The sequence below is a fragment of the Cucurbita pepo genome, chromosome LG08, assembly GCF_002806865.2.
Source record: "Cucurbita pepo subsp. pepo cultivar mu-cu-16 chromosome LG08, ASM280686v2, whole genome shotgun sequence".
In the NCBI taxonomy this organism is placed as follows: Eukaryota; Viridiplantae; Streptophyta; class Magnoliopsida; order Cucurbitales; family Cucurbitaceae; genus Cucurbita; species Cucurbita pepo.
Window position 1 is genome coordinate 9,530,129 of NC_036645.1, and position 22,658 is coordinate 9,552,786.

A 22,658-nucleotide genomic window follows, 5' to 3' on the forward strand; every position below is an offset into this window, starting at 1 on the left:
AATCTGTAAGGAACGCTCAAGATTAAGAATCTTATACATATAATTGGTGAAAATACGAATTTTTTGAACTTTCGCTACCAGGCCATTTTGCTCTCAAATTCCGTAGCTGTTAACATAGGAACTTTTTTCCCCTTTGAGATAAAGTCGTTAACTCGATCTGAAAGGTAGTTTTCTCCTTTTAGTATCATACCATATCCACTAAGGATTGTCCTAAGCTTAAAATATGGAAGAAAAAAAACATTTACTCGTGTCGAAAAGACTTCACAACCTCAACCCTTACGAAAAGACCCTCGTGGAGGCACCCGAATGACTATGTGAAAAACCTTTGTTTCTTTCGATGTTTTTCGACGAATCTGTAAGGAAACGCTCAAGTTTAAGTGTCTTACACATATAAATGGTTAAAATACGAATTTTTTTCACTTTCGCTTCCGGGCCATTTTGCACTCAAAATCCATAGGTGTTAACATAGGAACTTTTTTGCCCATTGAGACAGGGTCGTTAACTCGATGTGAAAAGTTGTTTTCTCCATTTATTATCATACCATATCCACTAAAGATTGTCCTAAGCTTAAAATATGGAAGAAAAAAAACATTTACTCGTGTCGAAAAGACTTCACAACCTCAACCCTTACGAAAAGACCCTCGTGGAGGCACCCGAATGACTATGTGAAAAACCTTTGTTTCTTTCGATGTTTTTCGACGAATCTGTAAGGAAACGCTCAAGTTCAAGTGTCTTACACATATAAATGGTTAAAATACGAATTTTTTTCACTTTCGCTTCCGGGCCATTTTGCACTCAAAATCCATAGGTGTTAACATAGGAACTTTTTTGCCCATTGAGACAGGGTCGTTAACTCGATCTGAAAAGTTGTTTTCTCGTTTTAGTATCATACCATATCCACTAAAGATTGTCCTAAGCTTAAAATATGGAAGAAAAAAAACATTTACTCGTGTCGAAAAGACTTCACAACCTCAACCCTTACGAAAAGACCCTCGTGGAGGCACCCGAATGACTATGTGAAAAACCTTTGTTTCTTTCGATGTTTTTCGACGAATCTGTAAGGAAACGCTCAAGTTCAAGTGTCTTACACATATAAATGGTTAAAATACGAATTTTTTTCACTTTCGCTTCCGGGCCATTTTGCACTCAAAATCCATAGGTGTTAACATAGGAACTTTTTTGCCCATTGAGACAGGGTCGTTAACTCGATCTGAAAAGTTGTTTTCTCGTTTTAGTATCATACCATATCCACTAAAGATTGTCCTAAGCTTAAAATATGGAAGAAAAAAAACATTTACTCGTGTCGAAAAGACTTCACAACCTCAACCCTTACGAAAAGACCCTCGTGGAGGCACCCGAATGACTATGTGAAAAACCTTTGTTTCTTTCGATGTTTTTCGACGAATCTGTAAGGAAACGCTCAAGTTTAAGTGTCTTACACATATAAATGGTTAAAATACGAATTTTTTTCACTTTCGCTTCCGGGCCATTTTGCACTCAAAATCCATAGGTGTTAACATAGGAACTTTTTTGCCCATTGAGACAGGGTCGTTAACTCGATCTGAAAAGTTGTTTTCTCGTTTTAGTATCATACCATATCCACTAAAGATTGTCCTAAGCTTAAAATATGGAAGAAAAAAAACATTTACTCGTGTCGAAAAGACTTCACAACCTCAACCCTTACGAAAAGACCCTCGTGGAGGCACCCGAATGACTATGTGAAAAACCTTTGTTTCTTTCGATGTTTTTCGACGAATCTGTAAGGAAACGCTCAAGTTTAAGTGTCTTACACATATAAATGGTTAAAATACGAATTTTTTTCACTTTCGCTTCCGGGCCATTTTGCACTCAAAATCCATAGGTGTTAACATAGGAACTTTTTTGACCTTTGAAACAGGGTCATTAACTCGATCTGAAAAGTTGTTTTCTCGTTTTAGTATCATACCATATCCACTAAAGATTGTCCTAAGCTTAAAATATGGAAGAAAAAAAACATTTACTCGTGTCGAAAAGACTTCACAACCTCAACCCTTACGAAAAGACCCTCGTGGAGGCACCCGAATGACTATGTGAAAAACCTTTGTTTCTTTCGATGTTTTTCGACGAATCTGTAAGGAAACGCTCAAGTTCAAGTGTCTTACACATATAAATGGTTAAAATACGAATTTTTTTCACTTTCGCTTCCGGGCCATTTTGCACTCAAAATCCATAGGTGTTAACATAGGAACTTTTTTGCCCATTGAGACAGGGTCGTTAACTCGATCTGAAAAGTTGTTTTCTCGTCTTAGTATCATACCATATCCACTAAATATTGTCCTAAGCTTAAAATATGGAAGAAAAAAAACATTTACTCGTGTCGAAAAGACTTCACAACCTCAACCCTTACGAAAAGACCCTCGTGGAGGCACCCGAATCACTATCTGAAAAATATTTGTTTCTTTCGATGTTTTTCGACGAATCTTATGGAAACGCTCAAGTTTTAGAATCTTACACATATAAATGGTTAAAAATACGAATTTTTTTCACTTTCGCTTCCGGGCCATTTTGCACTCAAAATCCATAGGTGTTAACATAGGAACTTTTTTGCCCATTGAGACAGGGTCGTTAACTCGATCTGAAAAGTTGTTTTCTCGTTTTAGTATCATACCATATCCACTAAAGATTGTCCTAAGCTTAAAATATGGAAGAAAAAAAACATTTACTCGTGTCGAAAAGACTTCACAACCTCAACCCTTACGAAAAGACCCTCGTGGAGGCACCCGAATGACTATGTGAAAAACCTTTGTTTCTTTCGATGTTTTTCGACGAATCTGTAAGGAAACGCTCAAGTTTAAGAGTCTTACACATATAAATGGTGAAAATACGAATTTTTTTCACTTTCGCTTCCGGGCCATTTTTCACCCAAAATCCATAGGTGTTAACATAGGAACTTTTTGGCCCATTGGGACAGGGTCGTTAACTCGATCTGAAAAGTTGTTTTCTCGTTTTAGTATCATACCATATCCACTAAAGATTGTCCTAAGCTTAAAATATGGAAGAAAAAAAACATTTACTCGTGTCGAAAAGACTTCACAACCTCAACCCTTACGAAAAGACCCTCGTGGAGGCACCCGAATGACTATGTGAAAAACCTTTGTTTCTTTCGATGTTTTTCGACGAATCTGTAAGGAAACGCTCAAGTTTAAGAGTCTTACACATATAAATGGTGAAAATACGAATTTTTTTCACTTTCGCTTCCGGGCCATTTTTCACCCAAAATCCATAGGTGTTAACATAGGAACTTTTTGGCCCATTGGGACAGGGTCGTTAACTCGATCTGAAAAGTTGTTTTCTCGTTTTAGTATCATACCATATCCACTAAAGATTGTCCTAAGCTTAAAATATGGAAGAAAAAAAACATTTACTCGTGTCGAAAAGACTTCACAACCTCAACCCTTACGAAAAGACCCTCGTGGAGGCACCCGAATGACTATGTGAAAAACCTTTGTTTCTTTCGATGTTTTTCGACGAATCTGTAAGGAAACGCTCAAGTTTAAGAGTCTTACACATATAAATGGTGAAAATACGAATTTTTTTCACTTTCGCTTCCGGGCCATTTTTCACCCAAAATCCATAGGTGTTAACATAGGAACTTTTTGGCCCATTGGGACAGGGTCGTTAACTCGATCTGAAAAGTTGTTTTCTCGTTTTAGTATCATACCATATCCACTAAAGATTGTCCTAAGCTTAAAATATGGAAGAAAAAAACATTTACTCGTGTCGACACGACTTCACAACCTCAACCCTTAAGGAAAGACCAAACCCTAAACCCTAAACCCTAAACCCTAAACCCTAAAATCCTAAAACCCTAAAACCTAAAATCCTAAACCCTAAACCTTAGGCCGAGGGGGGGAAATCTATCACCAACAGGTTGGATGTTAGAATTTACACGAGTTCAATTATAATTTAGTTCATTTAGCTCGTATGTCTTAGCAAATAGACAAAAAGGTTAAATTTGGAGAGTTTTTAATTCCATAAGTGTTAACTTAGAAACTTTTTTTCCCTTTGAGACAGGGTTGTTAACTCGATCTTGAACGTTGTTTTCTCGTTTTCGTTTCATACCATATCCACTAAATATTGTCCTAAGCTTAAAATATGGAAGAAAAAAAACATTTACTCGTGGCGATAAAACCTCACAACCTCAACACTGTTGATAAGACCCACATGGAGGCACTTAAATCATTATGTGGATAACCTTAGTTTATTTCGATCTTTATCAACGAATCTGTAAGGAAACGCTCAAGTTTGATGAATCTTACACATATGTTGGTTTAAAATACAAAACTTATACATTTTCGCTCATGGGCCATTATGGAGTCAAATTCCATAGGTGTTAACGTAGGAACTTTTTTCCACTTTGAGACAGGGTCGTTAACTCGGTCTGAAACGTTGTTTTCTTGTTTTAGTATCCTACCATCTCCACTAAATATTGTCCTAGGCTTAAAATATGGAAGAAAAAAAACATTTACACGTGTCGATAAGACCTCACAACCTCAACCTGGTCGAGAAGACCCTCATTTTGGCACCTAAATCATTATGTGTAAATTCTTCGTTTCTTTCGATCTTTTTCAACGAATCAGTAACGAACAGTCAAGTCTGATGAATCTTACACATATGTTGGGTTAAAATACAAAACTTATACACTTACGCTCACGGGCCATTTTCCCTAAACCCTACACCTTAGGGGGAGGGGGGAAAATCTATCACCAACAGGTTGGATGTTAGAATTTACATGAGTGCAATTATAATTTAGTTCATTTAGCTCGTATGTTAGCAAATAGACAAAAAGGTTAAATTTGGAGAGTTTTTGTCCATTAAATCTCTAAACTTCAAAAAATGTTTAATGGATATCCAAATTTTCAATCTTTTTAAATTTTAAATATATCCGGCCCATCTCTAAATTTTTTATTTTGTGCCTACAATATCCTTGACATATTAAAATTTAATTTTGTATTTAGTGAGACCTTCACCTTCTAATATTGGGTTTAATTGATCTCTAAATTAAAAAAAAAAAAAATGAATAGGTGAATGTTCTATTTTGATTTGAATGGAAATTTAGTTTATTTAGGATGTATGAAGATCATGGTTGAGCATTCCAAAAGTTTTGATCATGGGCAGGGTTTTTGTTTGTTGATTAGGTAGCCAACGCTGGTGTTCATCAACAACAAAATTATTTATTTATGTTCTCTCCATGAGGAGTTATTTACTGCTATTCCGGCCTTGGTTCTGTCCATAACCTCAAAATTTGGCTTACACCCTACCCCCAAATTTCATTAGTTCATCCCGAAAGGGTACCCACTTCAAAATCTTTCATTAAAATCTAGCTCTCAAAAATCACAAGTATTTAACTTAATATATATATATATATTTTTATATATATATATATAATTCCCCATTTTCAAACCAAGAAACGCGAAGCTGTATCCGGGAAGAGAGAGAGCGAAAATGGAGGAAGATGGGTTTTTGGGAGAACCGAATCGAGTGGAGCTAGGCACTTGCTTAAGTAGCTACATCGACGATGGCACCACTGAGAGCCATAGGTACTATCTTTCTCGCAGAACAGTCCTGGAGATGCTTAGGGACCGAGGCTACACCATCAACCCCTCTGATATCGACCTCACTCTCCAACAATTCCGAGAAATTTACGGCCAGTTCCCCGATGTCGATCGCCTTAAACTATCTGCTGCTCATGGCGCCGATCCCTCCAAAAGAGTAACACCCCACCACTTCTTCTTTTTTTCCCTTCGATTTATTTAAGCCTCGGTTGCTTGATTTGTTCTGCGGCGTCTTGTTTGTCATAGCAAATTAGGGTGGACAATGTGAGTACGAAAAGAGGTGCTGTAGTTTCTCATAGTATTTGGTTACTTCGAGAGTGTTTATTCGGCATGCTACTTTTGAATTTTGTTTGGAAGATAACGGTGCATGTTTTTTTCCTTCTTTTTTTTTTATCATCGTTTAAATTCTGTGGACTAAACTTCTTATCTTCTTGGAAATTATTCGATGCAATCGTGCTTCTGAATTTTGAACACCTTATTTCACACCAATCTTTAGTAGTTTAAGTTTTATTATTGGCTTATGGAAGTATTTGTTGTGAATTGTGGTTCAACATTGATGCTGAGTGAAGTATTTTTCTATTTCTATATGTGGACTAAACATAGAAATTATTGTACAATAGAAATATAGGTCTTAATGATGATGCTTCATAGTTATGCAAGTAGTCTAACATCTTTAATTATTATTTCAAAACTTATCATTGTTTTTGCAGATTCTTGTAATATTCTGTGGGACTGGTGCAGTAAAGGTTAGTGCTATTCGCAATATTGCGGGCCAAATTGTTAACAAAGAAACTTTGCATGGTCTCATTCTAATTGTGCAAAATCAAATTACAAACCAAGCCATGAAAGCAGTTGAGGTCTTTTCGTTCAAGGTTGAAATATTCCAGGTTCGTTTCTTCAGTTTTTGATGTAATCTTCACAATAGACACTGCTGAGGTTGTTATCTAATTACAACAACAACATAAACTGGTTAAATTGAACATTAACTGCAACATGGGGAACCAGAACACTAAAAGGGTGGGGGAGCAAGAGTTTGTCATGGTAGAAAACAAAAATTACTTAGAAGAAGAAACTGAGGTCTCAAGATTTGATACAAGAGAGTCACCCTAAGAAAAATGAACCGCAGAAATAGGGGAAAGCTTGCAAACCTTTTTTTTTTTTTTTTTTTTCCCTTTCCTGAAAAAGGGTGATGAGAATCTTGTCATCTTATATATCTATTCCATAAATTTTCACCAAGAAATTTTTATAATGGTTATGTTCTCTGGGAGTGAATTGTGAGCTAGGGAAGTTATAGATGAACTGCTTTGGTTGGTTGTGAGGTTGCCTCTTTCCTGTCTTCCTATTTAGATCTTCCCCTTGGTCATAACCCTTGTAGATTGTCTTTCTGGGATCTTGTCATGAGTAAGATGCAAAAGCATTTAGCTTCTTGGAAAAGGTGTTCTTTCTCTCAAACGGGTCGGCTTACTCTCATTCAATCGGTGGTGTCGTATTCTGACTTGCTTTCTTTCCTTAAAGTCCTTGGAGAAGCTTGTGCGAGATTTCTCGTGGGAAGGGGTTGATGAGGGGAAGGGTTCCTATTTAGTTAGGTGGGAGGAGGTGTCCAACCCTGTGGTCCTCTGGGATTAGGCATATGGAACTTAAGGTTTCGTGTTGAGGTCGTCTTAGCTAAGTGGTTGTGGTGCTTTTCTCCCTAACTCATGACTTCCTTTGACATAGGGTTATTGCAAGCAAGTATGGTCCTCATCTTCATGACTGCTCCTTGAACAAGGCTTTCAATAGGAACCCTTTGAAGGTCACTTCTAGGAACCCTTTGGCATAGGGAAACGATGGACATCATTAACGTAACCTCCATACTTAGGTTGAGGGTGTTTCGTTTCAGCCTGGAAGAGTGAATATTCGACTCTCGAGTCCTTGGATTTTAGAGGGGTTTTTTTTTTCCTTGTAACTTTGAGTCTTTAGTAAACCCTTCTATGTCCTCTCATTCGGTCTTATACCACCTTAGATGTGAAATATGGAAAACATTTTGCACCCTGTTGTATGTGTAAGCTACAATCTGTTAATGAAAACTGGATTTTGGAATTGATACAGTAGTATTTATGAGAGTGGTTGCATGATGTCGAATGTTGCTTTAGACTACTAATGTAAGGCTAAGGGCTATCCATAATCTTAAAAGGTTCATATGTTGATTTGAGTTTTTGTCTGTTACCAGATTACTGACTTGCTGGTTAATATCACAAAGCATGCATTAAAGCCAAACCATCAGGTGCTAACGGAGGAAGAAAAACAAAAGCTTTTGGAACAATACAGTATAGAGGAAAAACAGGTAAAATCTGTATAGATATTAGTCTGTGTCTGCAGTTGCCTTATGCTTTGTAAACCTTTGAAGAAGGCTTTTTAGGAAACAAAACCCCTTCTCATGGTAAACATGCTTTTCTTGAATGACCAACAATTTCTCCTTTCCAAGCCTTCATTGGTTCAGTTGTTGAGAGTTTGGTTTGTTCTTCCTGTATGAAAAATATGAATTCTGAAAACCTAATATATGTGGTATAAAAATGAATTGAAGTAGTGCAACAAATCTTGATATATATTTGTTAAACTACCAACACTTGCTTAATTAAGCCTACTTTTGATGTAATGCCAGCTTCCTCGTATGCTACGTACGGATGCCATTGCTCGATACTACGGACTCGAGAAGGGGCAGATTGTGAAAGTAACGTATGATGGTGACATGACTAGATCACATGTAACTTACCGTTGTGTCTGGTGATGGCCTATGGTGACATGACTAGATCACATGTAACTCACCAATTATGTTTTGTATTTTTAACCCCAAAGAACTTGATTACTTTTGTCTTAGACATCGATCAATGTTCAACAACTCCTTGTGTTACTAGATTTTCAGTGCATGTTTCGAGGCATTATTTATAATATACGTATCTCATTACTCTGCCATATAGAACATTTGATATCTTTGAAATATAAGTTGTACTAAATGTTTACAAGACAATTATTAAGATTTATTACAAACTAAACTCAAAAACTTGAATAGTTTTAATGAAATCACCAGAGTGCATCCAGACTATCTGCATCCGAGTTTTACAGATAGTCGAGAAACCCGACACCTAAAAGGAAAACAACCAGTCATTCCAGCTGGACCAATCACGACTTCAAGTTCTGCTAGTGTTGCTAACAATATCGAAAACCAACCGAACAAAGAGTGTACTTCTCCGCCTATAGTACGCCCAAGGTTCTAACCAAAGCTGCATTGGTCAAATGTCAAGGAGATCATTTCATGGTCCAAAGCATTGCGGTAGATCCCTCTCCACAATCATCACTAACAATACATTCGACTCCATCAACTGGTTGGGATAGACAATTGCATCTGAAAGAGGCCGAGGTTGGCACAATGGTTGAACCAGAGGACTTGCTTACTACTGAAACTTCACCAGAGGGTGCGAAAGAAACACGTGTGAGAGAAGAACCGCCGGTAGAATCACCGGACAAGGATACAGTCGAGAACAGTAGCTCTGCCAAGTGTTGTTGGATCGAAATCAGGTACATCTAATCTTAGTCATGACCATTCTGATCATCCCTTCTTTCCTTAGAAGAAACTGAATATATGTACAATTGGCTATCTGCTCAGCGGTAAACCAACCAAGGGGGTAAAATTTGACCAAATCTTCATTATAATGCATACACCTACCCCAACAATATTCAGGGCAACCCGCTTCTTTTGTGAACATTTTACTAATGTGTTCCCATGTAAGTTTATGACAACAGAAACTTAAAAACAACTATTGTTTCGTAATAGTTTTCTATTCGTAATAGCTTGTTCTTGCTGGAACAAACTGACTTCTTAGACTGGAACATTCAGAATTAAACAAAGGATCATATACTGCCTGAGGAGGAGGCAGCAGTAGAACCTCCAAAATCCAAATCAATACATAATCATAAATATTACATTTACATTAGAAGGGTGGAAGATGTTTGGGCTTCTTCCTCCCTAATTGTCATTGACAACCCATACAAAAAGAGACTCCTGCAATCAAGATGGTGAAAAAACACAGCATCCTAATTCATATGTACAAAAAGGCAAGCTGGACCTGACTTGCACGGTTTTATAATCAGGGGACAGAAAAGCCCCGAAAAATAACCGAACTGAACTGAACCTTATTACGTAAAAATATTAATTTCAACATCTTAAAACACTGGGTCAGTATTTTCTTCTAACCCATATTTCATTTCCAAGTCCAAACAACCCAATTAACATATTCATTTCCTCACTCTTTTGATAAGCTTAGAAAGCCTTCACCAGTTACCAGCCCACCCCTCATATATGTAGCAGCACCTGCAGCTAGCTTTTCGTTGCCGGAATCTTTGGTACTTCTAAGTGCAAATATAACAACACTTCGTTCCAGATCCCACTCCACTGGCAGTCAAAAGAAAGCAGCCAACCCATGCACAAACGATACCTACCGATAAAATCTTACCACAATATAAACCATTTCTTCTTCCACTTTCCCACTCCTCTGGTGAACATTCCACATTTTCTTTCTCCTCTGCCAACAACCATATGACAAAGGATACGTCTCCATCAGCAATCTGATCCGCTGATGGACGATTGATCCTCCGTATGGTTGGCAACCATATCAGAATCTGGCTTGCTGAGCTTCATCTCTCCACTGAGTGGGAGTTTTATCTTGGGCGACAGTCTCTTCACTTCTTCTGTCGTGTAGATGAATATCTTCCTTACCATGCTGCAGAACTCGCTGCAATCATTTAGGAAAGGCAAACCCAAATTTTAGACAACCTAATGAACCAAAGTATCAATCATGCAACATAAACTCCAAGGGAGATGTTAAGAAGATGTTATTCAAATTGTCACAAGATGTTGCAATTCATACCGCATTAAAGAAGAATGAATGCTTACAAATTTTGAGTGGATGATAATCTAGAATTACGGTGTTTCTTTAATGCATTTTAAAACTTTTATTTACTTTAAGCTTACATTTACATAGTCGCACAAAGTATAAAGGTTCCAACTCTTGAAATGTCTCATGGTCTTGAATTTTCATTTTGAGGTTATATAAAGTCATGTATGCTATGTTTATAAAAGAGACCAGAAGATGTAGTAAAAAGAGCATTTGTGCTTTCTTTTAGCCAAAGGCTAAGTTTCTTTGCAGTTCTATATAGTTTAGATGGCATATTTAGAATTATTCAAGCTTGACATGATCGAACTTGCTTGTGGAATGATTCAAATCTCAAACAAGTGTTCTTGTCTTGAAGTATTTGATCAATAAAGTAATCCTTTCCTTTCTAGTGGTTCCTTATCACTAAGTCTCATTTTATCATGCTCAAGCCTTCAAAAGTACAGCTACTTCAACAAAACCACACTCAATATTCAACTAAATCGAGATGAACGCAAGATCGGTGATAGCATTTGATTTGTTCCATATTAATATTAAACAGGCAAAAAAAGATTTTGAGATAATCATGAATTTGGGTGTGTTTGGGGATGGGGGTTCAAAATACTTACTTCCAAGGATCATCTCCAACCATCATCATATCATCTTCATCATCGGTGTAAACAACCTTCCATTTCTTTACCGAGCCACAAAGCTCACCCTCTATGTCAAACATCTCCTCCAGTTTCCTAAGTAGATCATCATATTGATTGAACCGTGTTAAATCTACGGCCCTCCCAACAGCAATTCCTTGCATTTGAACCTGAGAAAATATATAAGTAACCTTCCCTTGTTAATTTCATACATAATGAAATACTGCTTATAAAAAAATATATTCCATACAGTTAAAACCCCTTCAACCAGAACTGCTTCAGAGCAATTAGAAGAGATGGGGCGAAGTGATGAAAAGCTGATGGATTGAAATACCTTTGTGCAGCTGCGGATTTGTCTGCTTTGAGACTCTAGAGGGGAAATCAGGCATGATTTATCAGCATCACAGCTTACTGAAGGCATATCTGATCGGTGAATGTTCGATGGGTCAAAATGCTGGTCAAATGCTGTATCTATAGGTGGAACTGGCCTATCCTCGCCCACCATTTTTGGTGTTGAAACTGGAGAAGCTTCCTCTACATTGGAGTTTCCAAGAAGCTGGAACCCAAAGAGCCTGCATCCGTTCCTAGTGTTCTGTTTCTTTTCAACGGGTTCTCTTTTTGCTCCATGAGATGAAGTGTCCATAACATTTTCCACCATACTGGTATTAGACCAGTAGGCGTTGCTGGACACAGCGCCAAGAGAATTATTCCCATTAAAACCAAGTGAATTTGAAGCAGCAGTACTGAACTTTGGTGAAGAATATAGGTCCCTTCCCCGCTGCGGCTCGGTATATGAAAAAGCAGAAGATTCAACCGTAGGTTTCCACCCACCTAGTACATATGAAGATAATGTCAACAATATTCCATCTAAATCAACAATGATTTATTAACATTCAGAAGGGTTATATTACCGAGTACAGCTGCATCTGCGGAAGGGGAAGGCAAAACAGCTGGTCGTGGACGCTTGTTCCTCTGTGCAGGCAGAGAGCTTAGAGGGCTAGATGCAACAAGTGGCTCCAATTCCCAGGAAGACACCCTATCTGGACGCAGAATAGATGAAGGCTCATCCCATTGCACCTTTATATCAACCAATACTCCGAAGTTAGTTCTTAAAATCATATGCAAGCAAAGAGTATATAAAATACACCATGGCTGAAAGGCAATATTTAAGCCTACCGGATCCTACGAGCACCTACACAGCTAGACTTCAATAAAGAGTGGGACAAACTTTATTAAGCATAATAGTGAATTTCAAGGAAGATAAATGTCTTTTCATATCTCTGTTCCATTTCTAAAGTATACAGCTCCACCTTTCTAAATTTAGAAGATCCGCAAAAGCAGAGGTCTCTGGGTTGCCTCTTCAGGGAAACCCCCAGAGACTACATATAAAGCAAAATCCCAAACTGCACTGGCAAATGCCTGCTACACATTTCAGCGACATTCTGATTGCAATTAACAGTTACCATCGAATCCTTATATATTTTTAACTCTTTAAGGCCCAAGGGCTTTTAAATTCAGCTAATACACGAATCTTTTCTTTTTATCATTCCAAACACCAGCCATTTCATGAATGTCTATGTTCAAACATGCATCTTAGACAATAAGGTTTGTGTTAACTATTCTGTATTAGTATCCATATAAGATATTGAACTCAAAGAAAGAGGGAGCACAGCATCTATACACATCACATAATGTTTCAAGACTGGACTTCAGGAAAAAAACATGAGAAGCATTATTCCGGAATTAGCTAACCTTTAGAGATCGCCAGTCAGAATTAGCCCATCCAGGCGATGCATTATCTCCAAGACCAACAATTGTTCCACTAAAACTGTCAAAGAATATAAGAAAAATTAATATATCAACTCAACAATGAAAGGAAAAAAGAGATTGGGGAGCACGAAACAGTTACCTTCTTTCAGGAACCTCCTCGCCTTCAAACCTCATCTTGAACCTCATCCCAACAGAGAGTTTATGGTTTTGAGCTTCAAGGTACTTGTTTAGACTCACAAGAAATGTAGACCTGCTTGTTCTGCCATAAGGAAGAATATTCAGGATTTTTCCACTTGTAACAGACAAATCACAAAGCAATCGAAAAAGTGAACACTCGACTCACAGTGTCAAGTACAAAAGCCCATTATTCACAGTAAAATTATTTAACTTGGGGAGGGAAAAAGAACTCGTGGTATCAGAGTAAAAGTAAATAACATAATAAGGACAACAAACCGTGGCTTATAAAAAACAGAAAAGAGTGTTCCAGTTGAAACAGCATGAGAAGCAGTAGCTAGAACTCCGAGATGCATGCTGTGACTGGATATAACAGAAGATGGCATATTATTTAGCTGTCTCATGAGTCTTCTCACCCCAACACGAAGCTCTCCATTTTCACCTCTGTGAAGAAATACACATATAACCAAAGAGATCATGAACTTGTTCACTCAAGAATCATCTTTACCTCACAAAGAAAATAGACACTCCTCTCAAATGGCAGACCACAAAATTACCTTAAAAAGATAAAAGCATCTCCAGCTACTAGTTTTTTGGAACTAACGAAGACGCTCCACCCAGTTGTTAGTAAATGACGCCTTGGTTGACCTGCAATTCATGTATGAATATCACAATCACGGGGGAAAGAAGAGAAAACACTAAAAAACTAAAAAAAACTGTTCACGTCATGTAAAACAAATCATGCAATAATTTACCAGCAATAGTATGAACCCATATAACTTTTTCCCTTTTCTTTACCGGAGGTGTACCAAATTCCAAATACTTACCAGATGTTAGTTCTCGAGTACATAAACTCCAACAGTAAAATAATTAAGAGAGGGAAATGGCAAATGAGAACTCTCTTCAAGCCCAACAAAAAAATGTATGAATGTGAATTTGTATGTATTTATGCATAAATGCATGACTAAAATTTTTTATTTGCCAGGAGACAGCAAATATCTATAGCTCTTTGCATGGCAGCTACTTGTTAGCTCTATAAATTATACCTCTGAAAATGTGCCGAAAATGCCACTGATTCCCATGTAAGTCACTCGCAACCAATTCTTGCCACGGTGGCTGCTGAGACATATCCTGAAAAACAAACGGACTTTAAAACAAGGAAGAGAGACAGAAAATGGATGCTAGCTGGCAATATCATTTAGATGTTCTACCAGAGGTGGAAGGCAGTCATCCGCATGCCTCCTAAGAACAGAGAAGCCACCATGAGTGCTAGTGTCAGAAGCAGTGAGCGTCTTGCAAAATGAGTGGACATTACATCTTGTAGGCTCAGGAAGGGCAGGATCTGGGCTTGTTACTTCACTTTGCTACTCGGAAAAAAATACATGGGCAAGTTAGAGATATCAATAAAATTATTACTAAAAACAGGAAAGGGATTGAGCACCACAATCAGTTCAGAAAAATAATGCAAGCATTGAGAATTCTTGGCAGAAATCCACACTATAGAGGGGAGTGATGGCTGCTACTATAGTTCAATAGTTTACAAAGTGAGAGTACAGAACTAACATTGCTTTCCGGTAACAGAGTTATCTGAGCATACACTTCATCTGTGTCAGGTTCCGCCTAACAATCAAAGTGAGATGTCAAATCAGTTCGTCAAAGATACGGGAAAAGCAGCAAAAATATACCACCATATGCAATAAAAATTAATGGGATAAAACTCACCCGAAGAACAACATTGACAACTTTACAAAGTATTTTTGATGGTAGGTTGAACGAAGGCATTTGTTGCTCTAATCCTTGATGCATTGATGCTTCCAGCTAAACATACAAGAAAAAGAAAACTCTGTGAACCTCTAAAATTTTCAGGAACATTTTATGAACAAGAAACTCTTCCCATTGATCTGGGGAAGAGAACAATTACATGTTACAAGAAATCTAGAGTAGGAGTTAACAAATAAAGACTCGAATTCCAGTAAGTTAATTACAGAGGAAATACAATTACCTAAGAAGCACGAAAATTTTAGTTTAGCTAGCGTGTCCATATCCAACACATGTAGGACACTATGACACTAGTTGGATCAAGTACTTATTAGTCTAATAGATGTATTAGAAGTTGTACAAAGTCAATATGGGTCCCAAAATTTTTTAAACACAAATCAAACAATTGTTGTCAGGTATCCTGAATAGATACATGATAACATAGGACAAAAATAATAATTTAGAGAGTAAAATACATCAAACTCGTTTTTTAAGCATATAAATACATAAACTTATTGACTTTGCATTTCCTTCGGTTATAAAAATGTTATTTTAAAATATATAATATAATAAACATGTCAGTGTTATCTATGTCTTATATCCATATCCATGCTTCTTAGACAATTACAAAGTTCATCACTCAATGTTAATACTAAGAAGACAAATATTAACATTTTTCTCACAGGCTACCTTGAAATGTCAGATCAATTCAGAAATATTAACATTTTCCCCCTACATGGTCTAGTGAGTAAACGGTGAGCATGTGTCACAAAATCTGATACCTGTTCCATGTGACCCTGTGGAAAGTAGTATACTCGTTCATCTTGGCGAGGAAGGGTGACAAGCGGTCCAGCACAGGCATGCCATAATTCCCTATACAATGCATCTGAAGAGGGCCCTGTAAATAAAAAAAACATGGTACGTATTCAATAAGGAAACAGAAGGCTGAATAAATATACGGTAATGGAACGAAAAATTTTAGTAAAACTAAACAGTTGTAATAAAAAAGATTTACACAATACAGTATAGAGTTACCTTATACTTGATTAAATTTAAATACTTTTAACAAAATGTTCTCCTACATTCTGGACTAACATACATCCTCATTAAAATGCCTCTTGAAATCAAAATAACAATCGCATAAACTATAAAATTTCATCAGATACCATCTGAGATTAGGTACAACATACACATTATAACACTTAAAAACTCGACCTGCACCGTAGCATGACATTGAACCCTCTAGTCTATGGAGATCCCAAAAGTTTGCTAAAACTGCTCCACAACTTAGCATCCAAAGAGCACACATATATGCACCCACGGAGGTGATTTAAGTCTTGCGACCTATGTTGGTAAAGCATACACCCCATCGCGACAAAAGAAACATGGAAGAGGACCAGAGTGTCTCAATAACAACAATAGGGTTAACCCACCTTGCCATAAACCACCACCACCCATGCGAAACACCTAAACTTTTTATGATTTTCAGCTTCTATGACATAGAGAGAAGCAAAAGATTGCAAAGATGCGGATGCAATCAAGTCAATGTGCTTATAAGGCATCAATACTGATCCAACAATCCTTCCTCCTAGAAACAGATTCAACTACCATCCCCTATCGAAACCTTTCACTTAATGCTCATAAGGATAACAACATAACTGCTGCGAAAGCAGATCAATATTCTACAACTCCATGTTTACATCTGAAGGATCTGGAAGCGTCATAAAGTGCAGCTCAATTGGTCATCCATTGCTATATTAAGTGTAAGAAAGAAGCGAGCAAGGCTATCCATAAGGAATATCCAATATTGAGTTTTGACATCAGCAACAAAATTCCAGTCACCAAGACAAGTTTGAAGCATTCTGAACTTGCCTACAAAGAATCTTTAACTAATAGAAATAGAATAGTCTTCAATAAATGGATAAGAGTGCCTCATTTGCTTTCCATAAATCATCCCAGAATCAAGTGGTTTTTATATTGCTCATTATATTTCAGATGCTATTTCAACTTTAACATTTGCAGGAGCCTTTAGAGTGCTTACTAGCCAATTAGGGATAGACCACCAGCACCTTTGGAAACTCTGTACTTAATTGCCGCAACTTCCACAAAAACGATAGTCATCTTTCTCAAAGAAGAATCCCCATAGACAACAAAAGAGAATGATTTTTGCAGTGAAGGTCACTAAAAGTCAAACCCTACAGAACTTTACCTTGTTCCACCAACTTACCAAACAGAACCGTCTTCAGTACCAGTGCAATTTAAACAAAGCCCACCCCTCAAGTTTACTCGAGGATTCAGACATTCATGCAACAAAGTAGGCAAGAATACTCTGCTTACTTGAGGGACAGGAAAAACTATGACATGTCTCTTAATTTTAAACGTAGATTTTCTAAAACCCAAGGTTCATTCTTTTAGATCATCAACGACAAATCTCTCGCTGAGACCAACAATGACTAGAATCTAAAAAAATGAACACAACTTCATGAACAAGAACCACAAACCTGAAGTGGGTCCTCCTGGGGGAAGACTTGAGACAGCTGAAAAAGACATGATAATATCGGAGAGATATTTATGTGCCAATCAACCTAAGGGCCGACCTGCAAAAGCGGTGGTGGATGTGTTAAACAAAAAAATCACAAGTATCTAATTGAATGATTTACTGCCTACGAAGAACATATGGGATAAAGCTGAACACAATTATAACCAGGATTAACTCCTTTAAAGATATTTATTACCAACCAAGAACAACAGCAAATAGTATCTATGAGGTAGAGGCGGTCTGATAGATCAATAAATGCCTGACACTTAGCGTAGTCACGCTGTCAGCGAGACAGCCGGACCTTGCTTTGTGTATCTTAAATGACGTGCGAAAAGGCAGCCGCCATTAGAACTTTAACAGCACATCCGATCAGAAGAGCATGAAATACTCACAATGTCAAAAATAAAAATTGAAACCCAAGAAAAGAACACACCCATTCATCGAAAACAAAGTGGATCGTCTCGTGATTCAGCAACTTAAAAGACTACCCAATTCAAATAAACAAAGCCCGAAAACAACACATTCATAAGGAGTTCGATCCCCATGTTCCGGATCCAAGAAAAAAGAACAAGAATCACAACCCCCCACATGACTACAACACATTCACCTAACCCCAAACACCCACAGACCCCAAAAATGAACCCCAGAAAGCCATCAGCCTCAAAATTGAAGCAAAACATCCCAAAACCTCGATCCACGCCACACCCAGTTGGTTAGAACATAAAATTATGAAGCAGATGTGAAAAAACGTAGAAAGAAAAAAAAATCCAAGAAAAACATGGAAGCCCNTGATTTGGTGAATTGAAGAGCAGCAAAGAGGAAAAGTCAGGAGGTAGGGTTTGGGAGGGAAGAAGAAGAAAAAGAGGAAGGATCAAAGGGATCGAAGAGAGGAATGGAAGGGTGCAGAAGAAACGATAAGATGGTGTTTGGTCCAAGCCGACAAGGAAATTTCTTTGTTTGTGTGCAAAAATTATAATTTTTTTTTTTTTTTTTAGGGTTTTGAAGAGAGAGAGAGAGAGAGAGAGAGAGAGAGAGAGAGAGAGCAATGGGTGCTTGACTGTGTGCCCGCGTCAAACTGGAAGGAAGACCGGAGTCGGGAATACAACAAGTTGCTTTATTTATTTATTTTAATATTTAAAAAAAAATGATGATTGTTAATTAAATAATTAATTAAAAAAATAAGAGGAACAGATGAGAAGGGGGCGCCCCGAAAGGGATACATCAATTCCTTAGTCTTCCTATGCTCTCAACACCATCTTCCCTAAACTCCTCTCTCCCAAATTCTCTCATTTTTCTTTTTTATTTTTTTATTTTTTTATTTTGCTATTAATTATTTATGCTTTCTCTCTCTTCTTTTTTCTTGCTTCTTTCGCCATCCCTTCTTTCCTTATTTACGCTTTTGCCTTCCTCTTTCCACTCTCCTCTATTTATCCTACTATCCATTCTTATCCCTTCCAATCTCCTCAATTTTCTATTTATTTTTATTACAAATTAATTTTAAATCTTTTTTTTATTTTAATTATTTTCCTTTTGTAATATAACTTCTATTTAAAAAAATAAACAAAAAAAAATTGAGAGTCAAATCACTACAAATTAAATTATTATTTCTAGATGCATTTGTAATATCACTCTTTAAACTGTCACACTAATATCTGTGACATCTAAAAATCTATCTTTGTGACATCTAAAAATCTATCTCGTAACGGTCAAATCCAACAATGCATACCTTTAGTATTTCCAAACTGCAATCATGTTTCATCTTGCGAATACAACTCAATAACATTGATCAAAACTAAAGAGATCTAGGAGGAGGAGCTTTTTGGAGGGTCAACCATAAATCTCTTGAACCTCAAGTTGTGAATTTAATCCTCGCTCATTAATGCTAGTAGCATGTTCATGTAGTCCACAAGCATTTAGATGTTTAAAACGTGTGGGGCTAAAGTTTTTTTGTTTTTTATCTACAGTGTCTCGACGTTGTAGAATTTTCTTTATTTGAAGAGACAATTTTGATTACTAAATTCATCATTTTCTTTAAGACCAACTTGTTTATGATTTATGTTTCAATTTATAGACACTTTAAAGATCTACCTCTGATACTTTAGATTATGGGACACCTTGAGATATTTTGTTTATAACTTTGGGTGAAACTTTTGTAAGAATCGAACCACGGCAAATGTTGGCTATATCGTTATGATAAAAGGCTAGAGTTCACGTTCTAATTCAAAGATTAGTGGAGTTCAATGGTAAGATGGTGAGGCATCGAGCTTGAGTACAATTTCTATTAATTAAAGAAAACGATCACAACATATGAATCGTATAGAAAATTAAAATTAAAATGTAAAAATGAAAAAAGACACGTGTTAGTAAAGTTGATTGGACGATAAATAAAATAAAGCATAATTGAATGGTGTTGTTAAGGTATTATTGGTTGAGAGGAGGAGGTAGAAGGAAAGGGGCATTGGATGCATTGAATCTCTTGTGTGGCTGCCAATGCCATGGGCATGTGGAAAGTCAGAGTGGCGCATCTTATAAATGTGCGATAAAATTGTCGTTTTTTTTTTTTTATTTATTTATAATTTTTTCTCCAAGATTTTGAATTGATGTGAAGGTAATTGAAGTGGACCATTGTTTTCTTACTTTTACAGGATTAAAAGAAAAAATCTTAAATTTCGTTAAAATCAAAATCTGAATTCAGCCCAAGCCCATACTATTTTAGGCAGAAAAGAAAGAAAAATAAAAGCCCTAGCTCCCTCCTCTTTGCCCCTGTTGATACTATGGTGCACGTTTCTTTGTACAGAAATTGTGAGTATTCCCTTCTCTTTCACACTACTATTATCCATGTTAGCAAAGATTAACGTCAATTCCTCTTCAACCCATATCTTATTTATCCATACACCAGATAATGAGAATGTTACAGAAACAAATCTCTTCTGCTTGGACCTGCTTTTCATGGGATTAGAAATGTCCTGGTGATAAAATTGAGTTGGGATTAATAGTTTTCATCTTTTTTTTTGTGGGCAATGTTGATATTGATGAATTTTCCCTATATTTATATATAAAAATATGTTCTACATCAATAATTATATATAGAATAAGTAATTTATAAGTTAAGGGATCGCCATGTTAGGGATGGATGATGGAGTAAATTAATATGCAATCATTCATATCATGTTTGTGTTTGATATGAAAGCAGCAGAGTATGATGAGTTGGCAGAGATCTGTTGTTTGGGATTCCGGGTTGGAAGGAAGAGGAAGAGGAAGACACGAAAGGCAACCCCACATGGATAGTGATGAGAATATTTGGAAATGAAACAAATCCATATTGTGTGGTCAAACAATCATGTGCTTCACATTCAAATACAGGGAAGCAAATGGAAGTTCACATCTCCCCTGAGAGGGTATTCCCAAAAACAAAAGCAAAAGCAAAAACAAAGCAAACCAAACCAAACCAAACCAAACGGTACATTAATCCTCCACTTTTCTAACTACTACTTAAACACATCCCTAATTTTTCTGACTCCAAACCAAAACCAAAACCAAAACCAAAACCACAACACTTCAATTTCACAACATATCTCATGTGTGGCAGGCACACACACATCCATCTGCCTTTGCAAACAGCGCCCCCTCTGCTGTGGATCACAACCATTTTTTTTTTATCCTTCCATGGTTAAGGAACTCCCAGCTGCAACCGAAGTCCATAACAAGAAGCATGTTATTCATGTCATAATACTAATGGAATTCATACCAAAGTCAACAACTATCAGCTTTGCAAACCAAATGGGTGTGTATACAAATACAATTTATTACCTGGGGTGTGGTCATCAGGATGATCCTTGTGCTGGCTTTCCATGCACTTGAGAAGGTATTTGAAGGTCTCGATCTCGCATGGGAATGTGAGGCCGCCGCTATGATCAAATCCAAACTCCTCCTCTGCCTTTTCCAGCAACACCTTGAACACCGAATGGCTAAGATAGCTAGTGGGAATGATGAACCTCCGAAGCTCCGGCCCAACATAAACAGCCAAGTACCCTTTTGGGACGTCGGGTGGATGTTCAGGGCTCTGGCAGCTCTCCTCATCCGAATCACAACACAAAACATTCGTCAGCCTTTTGTTGATTGCTGGTGAAAGGATCCCATTATTTTGATTTAGATTTTGGCTTTGATTTTCATGGGCTGCGGCTTTGGATATCGGGTTAATTGTGACGCCTTGCCAGTGTTGGAGAGTCTCTTTCAGCCTCACAATCTGGCGGATTCCAGTCAACTTGATCCCACCGTTTTCATCCATTTCTAGACGTTCACCACAATTGAACAGAACCCCAGGACAGAACTCGCTGTGTCTAATTCCAGAAACACAATTCTCATCAGAACACCACTACCTAGAAGTTGAAATCGCCGGTAATAGAATAGTTTTGAATGACACTAACACAAACTAAAATAGTAAAAAGCTCAAAGTAGAAAATCAAGTAGAGGAAATAAAAGGAAAGGCTGTACTATAGCAAGAAGAAAGAAAGAGAAACACAAGCATGCTCCATACAACCAACAAATAAAGAAACAATAATAATCAGAGTAGGATCCATTTGATTCATCAAATCACGTACAAGAGACTAAAATTCCCTCTCACCATTCGTTCCTCACATTGAGATTCAAAACCAGAATCAAAGTCTGTAAGAAGGTTGCAATGCAATGCAACGCAAGGGAACAACAATGATGATATAACCTGATTGACAATAAAGGAGGAAAAAAAAAGGGTCAAGACAACAGGAAACGGTGAGGTTAAAATTCGAATTTGAGGAAAACGTGTTTTACAATGTCGGAAATGGAATGGATGAAGAATTATAATAAAGACAAGGAATTGTACAAAAATGGAGGAGAGGCGGAAGAGTGAGGCGAATCCAAGCGCAGAAAATGCAGAAAGAAAGAAAGAAAGAAAGAAAGAAAGAAGAAGATACCGGCGAAGAAGAAGAGCATTTAGGTGGAAAGGCGAGGAAGAAAAGGCATGGGAGAAGGAGGAGGGTTGAGGGGGAAGCGGAGGGAAGAGAGGGGAAGGAGTATTTATTTATGCGGTTCGGGGGAACAGAGGAATGGGCGTTGGAAAAGGAAGGTGCCTCCGGAAACGATGGCCGATACTTTTGGACCGCCTTCAATTTCTTTTTTATTTTTTTTATTTTTTCTGTTTCTCAGTTTTATTTTCTTTGGATTTCATTTTGTGAAATGGAACAACTTTTTCATCTAAACTCACCAATAACGTTACTTTTTTAACTTT

The 22,658-nt window shown here is 37.2% G+C and overlaps 3 protein-coding genes across 6 annotated transcripts; 1 reads left to right on the forward strand and 2 right to left on the reverse strand.

The window, feature by feature from the left end:
* Window positions 1-5,185: 5,185 nt before the first annotated feature.
* Window positions 5,186-8,546, forward strand: LOC111799891 (DNA-directed RNA polymerase V subunit 5A). Its single transcript, XM_023683387.1, has 4 exons — window positions 5,186-5,751; window positions 6,305-6,481; window positions 7,804-7,917; window positions 8,236-8,546. Exons 1-4 carry the CDS (start codon window positions 5,485-5,487, stop codon window positions 8,359-8,361), a joined length of 684 nt encoding a protein of 227 aa, XP_023539155.1. The 5' UTR covers window positions 5,186-5,484; the 3' UTR covers window positions 8,362-8,546.
* A 917-nt stretch (window positions 8,547-9,463) lies between these two features.
* LOC111799890 (auxin response factor 1-like) lies at window positions 9,464-17,470 on the reverse strand. The gene is made up of 14 exons (XM_023683386.1): window positions 17,355-17,470; window positions 15,636-15,751; window positions 14,818-14,913; window positions 14,659-14,715; window positions 14,307-14,459; window positions 14,142-14,226; window positions 13,653-13,743; window positions 13,375-13,539; window positions 13,061-13,180; window positions 12,904-12,979; window positions 12,063-12,228; window positions 11,486-11,982; window positions 11,131-11,321; window positions 9,464-10,363 (listed from the first exon to the last, which is right to left on the reverse strand). The coding sequence occupies exons 1-14, from the start codon at window positions 17,401-17,403 to the stop codon at window positions 10,189-10,191; spliced, it is 2,037 nt and encodes a 678-aa protein (XP_023539154.1). The 5' UTR covers window positions 17,404-17,470; the 3' UTR covers window positions 9,464-10,188.
* A 3,248-nt stretch (window positions 17,471-20,718) lies between these two features.
* LOC111800282 (auxin-responsive protein SAUR71-like) lies at window positions 20,719-22,629 on the reverse strand. 4 transcript variants are annotated; one of them, XM_023683900.1, is made up of 4 exons: window positions 22,345-22,629; window positions 22,017-22,112; window positions 21,203-21,732; window positions 20,719-21,077 (listed from the first exon to the last, which is right to left on the reverse strand). In XM_023683900.1, the coding sequence occupies exons 3-4, from the start codon at window positions 21,678-21,680 to the stop codon at window positions 21,049-21,051; spliced, it is 507 nt and encodes a 168-aa protein (XP_023539668.1). In that variant the 5' UTR covers window positions 21,681-21,732; window positions 22,017-22,112; window positions 22,345-22,629; the 3' UTR covers window positions 20,719-21,048. The 4 variants fall into 4 exon arrangements, with proteins under 4 accessions (XP_023539668.1, XP_023539669.1, XP_023539667.1 ...); XM_023683901.1 differs by having other exon boundaries at window positions 21,203-21,771; XM_023683899.1 differs by having other exon boundaries at window positions 21,994-22,112.
* Window positions 22,630-22,658: the final 29 nt, after the last annotated feature.

Coding starts and splice junctions, on each gene's coding strand:
- LOC111800282 (XM_023683899.1), bottom strand. CDS start 22,019: ATGGTGAGAGGGAATTTTAGTCTCTT. Junction 21,733..21,993: donor AGAGGGAATTTTAGTCTCTT/GTACGTGATTTG, acceptor TTCTGGAATTAG/ACACAGCGAGTTCTGTCCTG. Junction 21,078..21,202: donor TCCTGATGACCACACCCCAG/GTAATAAATTGT, acceptor CTTCGGTTGCAG/CTGGGAGTTCCTTAACCATG.
- LOC111799891 (XM_023683387.1), top strand. CDS start 5,485: ATGGAGGAAGATGGGTTTTTGGGAGAACCGAATCGAGTGGAGCTAGGC. Junction 6,482..7,803: donor TCAAGGTTGAAATATTCCAG/GTTCGTTTCTTC, acceptor GTCTGTTACCAG/ATTACTGACTTGCTGGTTAA. Junction 7,918..8,235: donor ACAGTATAGAGGAAAAACAG/GTAAAATCTGTA, acceptor ATGTAATGCCAG/CTTCCTCGTATGCTACGTAC.
- LOC111799890 (XM_023683386.1), bottom strand. CDS start 17,403: ATGTCTTTTTCAGCTGTCTCAAGTCTTCCCCCAGGAGGACCCACTTCA. Junction 15,752..17,354: donor CCCAGGAGGACCCACTTCAG/GTTTGTGGTTCT, acceptor TTTTATTTACAG/GGCCCTCTTCAGATGCATTG. Junction 14,227..14,306: donor ATGACTGCCTTCCACCTCTG/GTAGAACATCTA, acceptor TTTGTTTTTCAG/GATATGTCTCAGCAGCCACC.